This window comes from Zootermopsis nevadensis, unplaced genomic scaffold, assembly GCF_977971745.1.
Source record: "Zootermopsis nevadensis isolate Lab colony 2312 unplaced genomic scaffold, Znev_1.0 Znev_ptg000006l, whole genome shotgun sequence".
Taxonomy (NCBI): Eukaryota; Metazoa; Arthropoda; class Insecta; order Blattodea; family Termopsidae; genus Zootermopsis; species Zootermopsis nevadensis.
In genome coordinates this window covers 1,684,057-1,697,851 of record NW_028259138.1, presented here as the reverse complement: position 1 = coordinate 1,697,851, position 13,795 = coordinate 1,684,057, and the positions used below count along the sequence as shown (strand labels likewise).

At 37.6% G+C, this 13,795-nt stretch overlaps 1 protein-coding gene and 1 long non-coding RNA gene across 7 annotated transcripts in view; one reads left to right on the top strand and one right to left on the bottom strand.

Annotated features, from left to right (window-relative positions):
- The window catches only part of LOC110828100 (uncharacterized), a 156,879-nt gene that overhangs the window by 46,645 nt on the left and 96,439 nt on the right, over positions 1–13,795 (bottom strand). The gene's annotated exons all lie outside the window — the stretch shown is intronic.
- Positions 2,206–13,795, top strand: part of fus (epithelial splicing regulatory protein fusilli) — a 186,956-nt gene continuing 175,366 nt past the window's right edge. For 4 of the 6 annotated variants that reach the window (XR_015533764.1, XM_022060424.2, XM_022060416.2 and 1 more), the window contains exon 1: positions 2,210–3,239. Coding sequence is in view for 5 of the 6 variants with exons in the window: in XM_022060424.2 (XP_021916116.1) it covers positions 3,111–3,239 (129 nt within the window). In the remaining variant the exon portion in view is untranslated. Of the gene's footprint in view, positions 3,240–13,795 lie in introns of all 6 variants that reach the window. The other 2 variants (XM_022060407.2, XM_022060434.2) reach the window with 2 other exon arrangements.

Sequence of the window (13,795 nt, the reverse complement as noted above, 5' to 3'; positions counted from 1 at the left end):
TTTCCGTTTCATTCTGTTAGGAAGGATTAGGTACATACTGCATCTGGATACGGAAACGTTCCAGACATTGTCAAGCAAACATTACATTATGTGCAGATTTAAGGATATATCATACACCTCTCTTGAACTCAACTCACATAGAAACGGGTACTAGTCTCCCCACCATAACCAGTGGTCTTTACGCTTACCTGGTTTCAGCCAATGGACAGCCAACGTGCAACAGGTGTTTGAGCCAATAGCAGCCTGAGTGAACAATTCCAAAGACATTAGAGAAGGTAAGACGTTCTAAGCCGACGTAGTGGGATTTCAAGCTTGACAAATGTTTGACTGCAGAGATGTAGGGGGCGTGAAGAAACGAACTCCATGTAGCATAATCATTCTTGAGGAGTCGATATTGGTCTTCTGGGTTATAACGCCGTGTCGAGTTGTATGTATATACCAACGTTTCGGAGGAATATACTGCCTCCATCTTCAGGGATAGGGAATAATCTAATAGACACTCAGGTAGTCTGGAAATTTCCAGCACTTTTTTGAATTCAGAAGTAATTTTCAGTGTTCAAGTGTCCCTTTCTTGAACCAGATGTATCTGGCCCACACGTTCACACCCTGTCTTTTTAAGATGCGTTTTAATATTTTCATTCCATCTACTCCTGGGTCTTCCAGTTGGTCTCTTTCCTTCAGGTTTTCCAGTTAAGATTGTATTGTGTTTCAAATGCTAGCTGTATGTCCAGTCCATCTCACTCTCCTTGATGTGATAATCGTAACTGTGTTTGGTGAACAACACGAATTATTGAGTTCCTCACGAAACAGTTTTCGAGTAGCAACCACTTTATTGGTTTCGCGAATTCATAGACTAAGCTGATAGTGCTGAAAGTGCTATGATTCCCTCAAGTCTAGCAGAAGTTATAATACAAAGCGTAATATCATCGGATGTCAATATATGCCGTTTTGGTTTCATTGATACAGAACAGGACTTCAGATACTAAGTCAGCTTTATCCCTTTGTTTTATTTCGACTTTTTCTCCATAATTTAGTACTGGTTATAAATATACCTAGTTTAAAAGTCTTCAACAACCAATATAGAAACATTAAATAATTTACGAGATTTACTGAATAACAAATTTGTATTGATGAAACTGAGCTTAAATTTTATTTTGTATACATGTGTTTGTTTCAAATTTTCTTACAGGAGAGAGAATATTTATTTTTAGAAAGACATATTTTTGTAATAAGCTTATTTATTCCGATAAAGTCTTTTGTAACGGAAACACAACGACCTGTCGAAAATCATTCGTATTTAGACTTTTTAAGATAAGTAGTGATATAATTATAAAAAACAATTATTATAAATGTAGTTGGTGATAAACATACCAACAAATATTGTATGAATATTATGTAGTTGTTACAAGCATCAAGGCAACGTTATTAGGTTACGCTTGCATAGTAAACGAAACCAATCTATAAGCCCGATTTCATGGTTAGATATTTTGTACTTCTGTCTCTGTGCAAATATGCAGAACAAGAATAAAAGACGCCATCTCACGGTGTTCCACAAGAATGAGCATAATACAAATAAATATTTACTTACGTTTAAGTAATGTACTTCAATATATGTAAATAGATACAAATATTTTTAAATTACTATATTTTTCTCTATCTTTCTTTCGTAATAGGATATGGTGTATAAAAGTTTCATCATATTCTTTTCGCTCATAGGCATGAAATGTATTTTTTCCTTTCTCCTCAAAGAGGAAAACACAGTTTAGGCGAACACAAACCCAATTCCAAATCATAAAGATTCTATATAGGCGTGGTTGTTATTTCATGATACCGGTCTTTTATAAGGCTGGACTAAAACGTAATACTACGAGCATAAATAAAACTTGGGTAAATATATTTATGCATATTTTGTAGATAAATGGTCGGCTAAAATATTAATACCACCAGCTACTCCATCTCCATTGTTTTATTACCAGTTACGTTAATATTTCCAACTGTATTCGTACTCCTTTCAGAAAAGAAAAACTTCACTGAAAGTTACTATAGAAACAAACACTGCATATGGTAGTCTGCTGCGTTGTTGTGCTAGGTAAGCAAGCACTGTACTCACAGATCGTAATACAACTGGTTTGAAGTCGTGGCAGTATATCTTTCGTACTAACAGCTTTGGACTTACCTTTCCTACCTGCTTGTTCTTCACTTTCCCTGGCGGGGAGAGGTTTCGGTTTGGAGTGCTGATGCACTGTAACTCAGTCTTGTAACTGGGAAACGCCAAACGATCAACACACGAAAACGTTTACATATCCGAATATTCAAATTCCAGAACATGTTTTCGAAAGTAGAAAACGCCAGTATCGGACGTACATTAAGGACAGTATAGTAAGCAAAGAGTGAAATAATCCGACTATTCGGATCGACGTAAGCAATTTGAAAGTTTTGTAACCACACGTAAGTAAGCCGCGTGACTCGATTACAGGAAGATTTTTAGGTTTTTATGTTTATTTTGTGTTTACTACCTGGTACATGGTTGTGAAGTGAAACCTCATGTGTTTTAAGCAGAGTAATTTAGTTTTTGATAATTGTAATGAATTTAAGAGAAAATGCGTCCACGATTTACGTACGCCGACCATATGCAGAAAGTGTGATTATTCCGGTTAACCGAATTGTACGTATAATGTGAAAATATAATCCGTCCATTACTTCCATAACGTAATTTATTGACCAACGTACGTGATCAGTGAATATGTACGTGAAATCACTTCGACAAATGTCTCGTAATACGTAATTACAAGAATCCATCTTGCCACTTAAGTTATTTGTTCATTTCGTGTATCAACACGTATATCCATTCTGTTGCTGGAGATTTACTTCAGTTAAGACATACAACTTATTTTTGTTTGTGGAGAGTTGTGATATCTTTATGTAAATAAACACTGATTCGTCGTATTATAGTGCATTGCAGATCTATTGAAACTTACTGAACTAGAATTTTACTGTGAAACGAAATTTATTTTCAACGCTGAAGTGTAGCAGAATAACTGTGACAGAAAGATATGATGTGTCGGTAGTGTTTTATCTGAGTAGTGTTCCTTAGCAACAAAACAACAATTATGATGGAAGCACCGTATCTCTGTGTGTTGTACGTGGCTACCGCTGGTCAGCAAGGGCCCGGTTTGGGCGCCGATGAAGAGGAGATTGTCTTATTGGTCTACATACTCATCGACATGGGGCAAAACAAGGTAAAATGAAGTATTTTGTAGTAAGGCCTGTCATGTGTGGGTAATATATTCTGGGTTGACTACTGTTTCATTTAGCATCGAAACTCTCTAAGTACCCCAGAAACTAGATACATTTAATGATATTTGTCCCTTCAGTATGATTCAGAAAGCCGAAGTCCAGAGTTTACTATGTTACCCAAACATGAGGACAGGTTACATTCTAATTAACATGTACCCGATAGGATTCAAAACTATGTATTTCCAACAGACATTTCCGGATGCAGGATGATGGTTATACATGGCATAATGTATTATCTGCTATGTTGTTCATACATAAAATTACAAATAAGCATGCCATATAACTCTTACTATTATATGGCCCCTAGAAGGTTAGTTTAGTGTAGATTGTGACATGTTATTAAGTTCGATTTGCTGACACATGCAGTTATGTAATTCTTATCTGCCTTCCTCCTTCGTGTAATAATAATAGAACTTAATAATAAATGACTTCCCTATGCCAAAAAATAATAAACCTGGCATTTTGATTATAAATAACACTGAGAAGAAAGTAAAAATTATCGACATGAGAATTTCTTCTGGAAAAACGTGAAAGAAATCGGAAAAGAGAGGATACAGATATAATTTTTAAAAAGTGAAAATTTCATAAACTGTAAGTTGTGTCGGTATATCGATTCAACAAACTGATTCCAAAAGACTCAAGCAAGACACTTACTAGGCCCACTTGAGGTGTTTTAACAGATCAAACACCATCTTAAGAAGAATATGTTTTCAAAAACATGCAATAAACCTTCTCTAAGAGAGGTACTAAATAACTGTCTGTGTAACTCTTGATTTTCTTAAATCGTGTAGTTTTGTTTTAGAAATGCAAGACCACTTAATGATGCGTAATACTGTGATTGTGGGTTATAATAATGACAGTAATAACAACATTTAGTAGTAACAGCTGCAGCCTCACCTACCATTACCATCATAATCACCTTACAGAATATTGCTCGTTTTGATATCATTCACATAACTAGAACGACCTTAGTTAGCATTCATAGGCTAAACACACGAGATTTAACTCCATCTTCAAGTACATTCACATTCTTTGCATTTACACACGAAACGTTTCGTACTGACATTGGTCATGAAAATATAACTACAGTCTGCCTAAAACATCTTTATCTTGTTAACTATTATAAACATGGCCACGGTGCTCACTTTAAGGTTATGTCTGACAAATTTAGTGCAGTGGAAACATCTGCAGATAGAAAAGATGCACAGATATTTATCACTAAATTTTAGGGCAAACAATTACTCATGTTATTCTTAATAGTCTTAAGGCGTAGATGATTGATTTCAAGGAAAGGAGACGCAGATTTTCCCCCATAATTGTTTACAAAACAGTACTTTTCCGTTGGGTTTGTTTGTTTCGAGATAAGTGTTCTGTGCATGTTTGAAGCAGTCGCTTACAATAAGCAGTTAAATTCCAGAATTTGGCTCAGGGTCACTTCGAGTACAGGGAACATAAATGAAAAGTTTTACTATTGTTTGAAGAACAGAAGTTGCTGTTAACTTTGTTAAATAGGTCAATGACCTGCTGACTTGGAAAAGTTATTTACTTCACCGTGATGCTTGGTTACCTCAGATAACTGCATACATTGATAACTATGGCGAGGAAAGGGAGTTCATCAGCAAATAGAAACATGCATTTTGATTTACGATCTTCTTCCAAGTCAGAGTCAATTTTACACACATTGAACGAAATTGGCCAGTGGCCAGCGATATTCTACTGCTCAGTTAACACAGTATTGATGCCTAATTAGATGCACACAACAATTGGTTCAGAAATTGTCGAAGGAAGAGAGAACACGAGAAACTTTGGAGGTGGCGGGAAAATGAAAATGATCTTCGGGAAGTACAATATGAAGTTTGTGAACACGGTGACGAACGTTTGAGTTTCATGAAAGCGGAAATTTCTTGTACGCTGAAAAGTGGGTATTTGCCGGTTCAGTAAATCCTACTCTTCGACGCCGAAAAGCCACGAGTGGCACGAAAGTAAAGTATAGTCCCACCGAGGAAAAAGCAATTTGTAATGAAGAGCTAAGCTTTTATATAAACACCATACCACGTGTGTTTATGCAGATATTTAGAATAATAACTGTTTATACATTAGACATTAGACACAGCCAGTTCCTAATCACATTTTACATAAAGAGGACGATGACAGGCCGAGGTTCGATATCCGGAAGAGAGATATCTTTCTCGTAGCCGGCTGTTTGGAGCCACCCAGCCTCTACCTTTGAGTGCCAGGTACTGTTTCCCCGGTTTACAGCGGTGCCTAGTGATTTATTGTCAGCCAACTCTTATATGCGTGTATGTCTTACTGGTGTAGTAATTCTTAGATAATTTTGCCTGTTACCACTGGCATTGCTTTTTGAGAAAAGTGTTGACTACAACGCAAACAACGATCTGTTCCGTCTCACCCAAACCATGCTCACGGACTCAGCTGATGACACAGCATCGTAAAAGAATAATGGAACGTAATGTTTAATCATAATGGGTCTGCGTTTTCGTTTATGCGTCTTGCATGAGTCTGTGTTTTTACTAATATCAAAATTCAAGTAACAAATGGTACCATTTGTTACTTGAATTTTGATATTTCCCGCAACGAAGCCGTAGTTAACGCTAAAAGTATTTTGATAGGAATTAATAGGTATTAGTATGAACCAATAAGGACGGTGAGATGGGCAGGAAATGCAGTACGCATGGAAGCTACGTGAAATGCGAACAAGTTTTGGTCGGAAAATCTAATGGGAAGAGACCACAGGGAAAACCTTGGCGTACATAGGTGGATAACATGAAAAATTATAATGGCAGAGTGGGCTGGATTTACTCGTATTTGGCTTAGGGCAGGGACCGGTGGCGGACTCTTCTAAATATGGTAATGAATCTTTGGGTTCTAGAAAACGCAGGACGTTTCTTGACGTGCTGAGCAAATATTAGCTTCTCAAAAAGGACTGTGTTCCATGGATTCAGGAGTTAACAATACTGTCACCATGTGTTTCAAGACAATAGACTGTGCGTTGTACCAGGAACGCGTGAATAACCTTTTGTGTGAGCTCAGTTAAGTCTAACATGTTTTCCCTTGTGAACTTAGCATGATCCAAGGAATTAGTTTTCTTTACGCCTACGGCACCATCTTCTGGTATTTGTAGAAACCACTTAACTTCTAATGAACAGCCCGTTCTTTCTGTGTAGTAAGTAGCCAGAGACATTCTAATACCCGGCCTACTTTAAATATATTAGATTGTGTGAACCGAGTTAGCTAATTGAGCAGTGACTGGCTGGACGACCTATGTTGGATTCCTGACGGAAGTGTCATTATTATTGTCTTTGCCGCCATCTTTAGACGGCCTCTGGTTTCCACCCAGCATACTGCAGAGCGGCCGAAGCCTGAAGCTGACTGACTTTCCAGCCCTTTCTAGTGCCGAGGTTAATAATGCACGGAACTTAGCCTTCACTTTTATTTATACCGTACAACTTCTTGTTTATCCACCACGTTATATGTCATTGTCTTACGCCAGGAGAAGAATTGAAAGTGTGTTTCGTAGTTTTAAATGAACAAAATACGTATTATTACATGTCGGCTTATGTAGCTTTTATTTGCTATAGTTTTGAAGATGTCTGTCTTTTGGGCTGTTGCACCTTGTCTGATAGAAGTTCGCCCCGATCGTGGAAGCAGCAAGAACCTCTGGAACGTCTGTAAACTACGACCTAGCAACCCAAAAGGCAGCCATCTTCATACTCGCTGTCGTGGGAACCTCAAAGCTAACTTGCTATAGGTTTGTTAAATAGCGTAACTAGGTTTGTGGTATACCTTACAGGACCTATTTCTCTCCTAAGTCGTAGGTATGCTTGAAGTTCGTAAATATCCGTTGTAGACCGACTGCCCCATTGAAGTTTCAGTTTCATTGCAGTGTCTGGCGAATTCAGAATATGGTACATTTTCCAAGAGTCCTCCTCCTCACCCATCTAACGCGAATCCGGATTAACCGCACGTAATATAAATATGACACGTTTTACGTAAAAGTTATTCCTGTGTCTAAGCACTATGCCACGAAAAGAACTAAAATTAGACATATTTTAATTTCAGTCATGTATGGAGGTGAGTTGTCAGCGTCACCCTGGGGAAAGAGGCCCCAGTGCCTGCTGCATAGCAGGCTAGGTGGACACAGCGGTGATCAAACTTTGTGTTGTGTCCCCTCCTCCTCACCTCCCATACTACCTGCATGGGAGTGGAGACAGACGGTCATCAGTAGACCCAGCTGGCCTTTGTGTGAGCCCTTATGTACGATTAGGATAGAAAGCAAAGAAAAGGTTCTCTATGAGTTAGGTTAAGGCACCACGCATACAATTTACAAGGACTGTCAGTGAGGAGAAACACCTGGCGTTTGGTCGCGTAATTTTCTCTTTTCAGCAGTTTGAGTTGCCTCGAATCGTAAATCCAAAGAACGTGGAATTATAAAAAATCATAATTTTTACTAATAATTGATAAACATATAATTTTAATAAACAAGGTCAATTTTGTTTAATTGTAGTTTGAGGTATAATTGGTGAAAATTTGAAGCAACCATTTTTGGAGGGAAATAAGCCTGGCCGTCACATGATTGGCAAAAAGCGTGGGATATTACGTGTTACGTATATGATTGTGGTATTCGCGAAAGAGAACTTTGTGCTAAAAAAAAGAGGCATAAAAATTTCGTTCATAAAGGCTCAACTTTTTCCTTCGAACCGTGACACAAAGCAACTGCACACGGACGTTAAATTGTCAAAACAAATTAGGGCTATTCAATTTACAGTGTCACATCACCGAAAGTTGAAAAAGTCGATAAAGCTCAAGTTTCCAATTTATAAACAAGGCATTGCGCACGTTAAAAGCAATATGTCTCAGTTATGACGTATTCTTCTTACTTCGAATACTCTGGTTCAGTCCCGAGTGGTTTCAGGGGATATTCGTGGTAGACGAAGTGCCACTGGAACAAGGTGTTCTTTCTCATAGTTCTTCGGTTTACCCCTGCTAATCATCATTCCACCATTTTTCTATACTCACCTTTCATAAGGTGTGCGATAAATCTCTGACCAAGAAGCCGATTATCTTATCGTCGGTCCTAAGTTAGGGACTTAACCTTGACTCTACGCTTTGACTGGCCTCAATGTGGTTTAGTTTAATTCTTCATAACAAAACATTATATATGCATTTTTTTATTTTAAGGAAGTTTAACATTCCGCAGTGTCCTAAATAATGTAGAAAGAATGCCGAAAAATAGATTAACAAATTTCGCTCTGTACTATACCTATAAATCCATTGGCAAAGGACATAAAGATTCCAATAAAATCTTCATGGACGAACAAACGCGTCAAATTGTTAAAAGAAGAAACCGACTTTTCAGTGACCATCTCTGTCCCCAACGTGGGTTTCTTCTTTTAGCCATTTGATGCGGCTGATCGCCCGAGAAGATTTTATTGAGTTACGTCGCCTGGAAATCTTCAAATCAGACATAAAAATCATCGAAGAAAGAGGCCACTTCTTGAATGTGAGTTGATGTAATGGGCCTTATGAACCTAAATCTAGTCAAGAAATAAGTAAATAGCATATAAAACAATGCAGGCTGCAATATAGTGGCAAAATTAACATAATTCAGAAGTTAGTTATTCTTGGAAGCAGTAATCACAAACACATAATTTTGACTATAATACTTATAAATACTGAAATACGTTAAAACATCTGATATTTAATTCTCAGGGGTTGTAAGATATATTTCATGAGGAAATTTGTCTGCAAAAGAGCCGAGAGTCGGTGAAAATGTAATAGTCTACGACATTTACAGAACTGCCAAGAAACACAACATTGAAACTTTTCACACAGCGTAACATACACAAGTTCTTCAACATCTTGAAGACAGGCCTGAGAAAAGAGGCTGAAATTAAATACACTTTGAAGATTTCTGTCTTCTGGGTTGTTGCGATGTGTAGTCTGATAGAAGTTCACCAACGTTTCAGAGGTCATACTGCCTCCGTCATCAGAGTATGAAGATTTCTGTCTTCTGGGTTGTTGCGCTGTGTAGTCTGGTCGATGTTAACCAACGTTTCAGAGGTCATACTGCCTCCGTCATCAGGGCGATTCTTAGTATGAAGATTTCTGTCTTCTGGGTTGTTGCGCTGTGTAGTCTGGTCGATGTTTACAAACGTTTCAGAGGTCATACTGCCTCCGTCATCAGAGTATGAAGATTTCTGTCTTCTGGGTTGTTGCGCTGTGTAGTCTGGTCGATGTTAACCAACGTTTCAGAGGTCATACTGCCTCCGTCATCAGGGCGATTCTTAGTATGAAGATTTCTGTCTTCTGGGTTGTTGCGCTGTGTAGTCTGGTCGATGTTTACAAACGTTTCAGAGGTCATACTGCCTCCGTCATCAGAGTATGAAGATTTCTGTCTTCTGGGTTGTTGCGCTGTGTAGTCTGGTCGATGTTAACCAACGTTTCAGAGGTCATACTGCCTCCGTCATCAGGGCGATTCTTAGTATGAAGATTTCTGTCTTCTGGGTTGTTGCGCTGTGTAGTCTGGTCGATGTTTACAAACGTTTCAGAGGTCATACTGCCTCCGTCATCAGAGTATGAAGATTTCTGTCTTCTGGGTTGTTGCGCTGTGTAGTCTGGTCGATGTTAACCAACGTTTCAGAGGTCATACTGCCTCCGTCATCAGGGCGATTCTTAGTATGAAGATTTCTGTCTTCTGGGTTGTTGCGCTGTGTAGTCTGGTCGATGTTTACAAACGTTTCAGAGGTCATACTGCCTCCGTCATCAGAGTATGAAGATTTCTGTCTTCTGGGTTGTTGCGCTGTGTAGTCTGGTCGATGTTAACCAACGTTTCAGAGGTCATACTGCCTCCGTCATCAGGGCGATTCTTAGTATGAAGATTTCTGTCTTCTGGGTTGTTGCGCTGTGTAGTCTGGTCGATGTTTACAAACGTTTCAGAGGTCATACTGCCTCCGTCATCAGGGCGATGACAGAAATCTTCATAGTCCTCACTGTGAAAACCTCAAATCATACATAATATACTTTACTTAAATTGTCTTTTGGCTTGTGGTGCCTGTGAGTGGCGATGAGTGTTCTGATGATGGAGACAGCAAGTACCTAGGGAACGTCAATAAAGTTCTACCAGAATATACGGCGGTACAATTCAAAAGACAGCCATCTTTATATTCGCTGTCTTGAGAAGATTTTATTTAATCTGTAACCCATATAATTGCACTTTGCTTCGAATAGCGTGTGTGTTGCAGGCTTTTATGAAAGACGTTGTATTTGGTTTTCCGCTATGTCTTTGTGCGAACAACGGAGAATACCGTAACTTACAATAGTCAGTACACGTTTTACAATATTTGCATACCATTCATAATCAGGTTACCATCTGATTACGCGCTGTATAAAATCTGCAGTTCAAACAGTTTCATTAAATATTCTTCAAAGTCAGTCACGTTACTACACTGAATTTGTTTGGTAAGTTGTTTCATACTTACTGATTGATACTCCATGGGATATCATTTTTAAGAAACTGACTTAGTTAATTTCATCTTTCCAATTCGCCAGGAGGGACTGACGAAAATAACGAAAATATGTCAAGATAGTCTGTACTCTCTGTACTCCAGCTGGAACTCGAACTTCGCTCCCACAAAGTATTTATAAGCCGCTCTATGTAAGCTGCTCGGAGGAATTTTGGTGTTTTTTTCTCATTGCGTACGTTGTACGTCATCATAAAGTAACTGTGCCAGGTGAAGTCTAACAATTGTTTGTGCTAATTGCGCGTAGGTGCTTCTCACATGACGTACGTATTAACAACTGTGTAAAAGTGGTGGTTGTAACCCGTGTTTCTCTTTCCCGTCCATTAAATTTGATTCTGTCCGGTTTAATGCATTTATTTAAACGATTCAGGATTTTTAAATTTGACATCCGCTGTTTATGGACTGATTTATCATTATTAATAATCTACCTCCCTGGTTGTAATCATTGTCCTCATGTAACTGTATAACATTTTGTATTGTAACTCGCGTTGATCTTACCATTAAATCTAAAGCTGTCCAATTGTGTGTGTTTATTTGAACAGGTCAGTGTTTTTAATTCTTACATCAGTTTTCATCGACTAATTCATAATAACTTTATTATTATTAATCTACTTTACTGATTTTAAAACATGTTTGTAACCATTATTACCAGTTGTATGTATATCCGTTCCCTTAATGAATTTTTGACTACTGTCACTGGTAATTGACGAATTTTTATTAAATTTTGCGTAGACATAATGCCATTGAAGGCTGCCATGCCTGTATATTTTGTAAATCATTTACCATAAATTTAGCAAACAATACAACAGTACGAACTTGTGTGGTGAGCGTGGCACTATATTAATTTAGTATAGACTCCTAAAAATTGGGGGTTTAGTACAGTTTAAAAAAATGCAGACCTGATTATAACAGTTTTTGAACTGAATAATGAAGAACATGTCTGAATTTATTTTAATTCCATATTGTTTTTGTTAATTTTGTTTACAACTACATGCTTTTTAAAACCTTACAGATTATTTATTAGTCTACCTAGTTCGGATTATATTATGACCATTTTAACAGATCATCTGCTTACTGAGTTTAATCTTCATAACTGTTTTTCTTACTTGGCCACACTCGGGAAGTCTGTGTCTATGCAGTATAAAGATCGTGCACAACAAGTGTGGATGTACTTGAGACGTGTTGGTTTCTAAGTGATTTTTTACGCGGAAAGTGCCTCTGTCAGTATTTTGACAAAAGTTGGTTTTCCATGGTAACGTAGTACTTTGTTAATGTGTAAGGAACTCGTTGTTATGTCACAATTTTTAGGTGGGGAAGTTCTGTTTTGTAGGCAGAATGTCCTAAATCATTCACTGAAGATCTGTCTGAAGTTTCGCTGACGTGTGGAGCAAATTCACTGTTGTTATAGCGGGAGGTTCTTATACTGATACTGCGTTTTATGTGGTTTGACGGTCTTCACAAAACGCTAATTAAATATAGTGTAAGAATCTAATCTAAACGATTAAAGAACATGCAAAAAATGTTTGGCAATGAAGGACTTCCGAGGCGCAGAAGTAGCAGGTATTCTTCTTACTAGAAAAATACAATTTCAAAAATATCGCTTATTGGAAAGTCATGAACTATAAGGGTATCAATATTACTGGAGGAAAGAAGGCAGAACCTGCTTTTAGTAAGATTTATTGTTATACTTGATCTTTAATTTTTATAATGTAATCTATTGCCCTAGCCCAAAAAACAAGTAAAATCAACTAAGCCAAATTCGTAATTTATAAACAGGTTTGAGTTATTTTCAGCTTTCCAAATTCATGACTTTGTATTATACGTAATTTTAATTTATTGTTCTACCCAGAATTTCTGCCCTAGATTTTTACAGAACTTTTAATGGGCTTATAAAATATAATTTTCGTGATAGCAGGAAATTTCCGTCTGTTAGTTGTATTTATTTTCCAAAGAAGATAATCAGTTTGGTTTTGCTTTCTCATAATTAAGATCCTAGGACTGAGGCACTTTCTGCATAGGGCAGTTAAACGTAATGTACGAAGGTGGGGGGGGGGGGGGAATAGTTGCTTTTTTATATTTGCATTTGCAATGTTGTATCAAGATCTCCATTTCAAAGAGGAGAATTTTAAAAACAGATTAAAAGAGTATATTTTTAGAGGGTGGTTGCCGCGTTATCACAATGGTAAGTGACTGAATGGCAGGGGTTCGATTCTCTACAAGAGCAGGAATTTTCATTTTGCCAACACTGTCCGGACCGGCTCTGGAGCTCAATCACCCTCCAATCGGGGCTCTTGCCGGGGGCAGAGAGACCGAAGCATGAAACTGATCACCATTTGGTGACAACGTCAGGAATGCTTAAACATTTGCCTTCGTTTCTCCATACACCGTCTTTTAGTGGGGCTCATTTGCGGGAATAACAAATTGACACCGTTTGTCCTGGCCGAGTGGTTAGCACTTCTGCTTCGTATTCGGGTTCAAATCTCAGTCCGAAGACGAAGGTTTTTCGTGTGTTTCTTCAGCCGCTGCAGCAAATGCTTCCTTTCACATACTTTCCGTTTCATTATTCGCATTGTCCTCCATTTTGACGCTATACAGTTGGAGATACTGTTTGTATAGTTAAGTAAACTATGATAAATAAATAAATAAATAACAACTTACATAAATAAATGTAGTACCGAAAAAGAATTTATAAAAATGTTAATCGAGTTTTAGTTAACAGAGAATTAAATGAAAGCTGGAGTTGAAGGATTTATAAATTGACTGCCTTCGTAACATAAATGTCGGTATGATCATTACAAAATATTTCTTTCTTTAAAAAAATGTACTTTATGTATATCTATCTGCGAAAGCCACAAGTAATTAGTTTATAATTGATAAAGATAGTGTCGAGCTTAATTTAGATGACTATTTAATAGAGAACGTATTCAGAATGTCGTTTTTCAATAAGGTATTTCGAT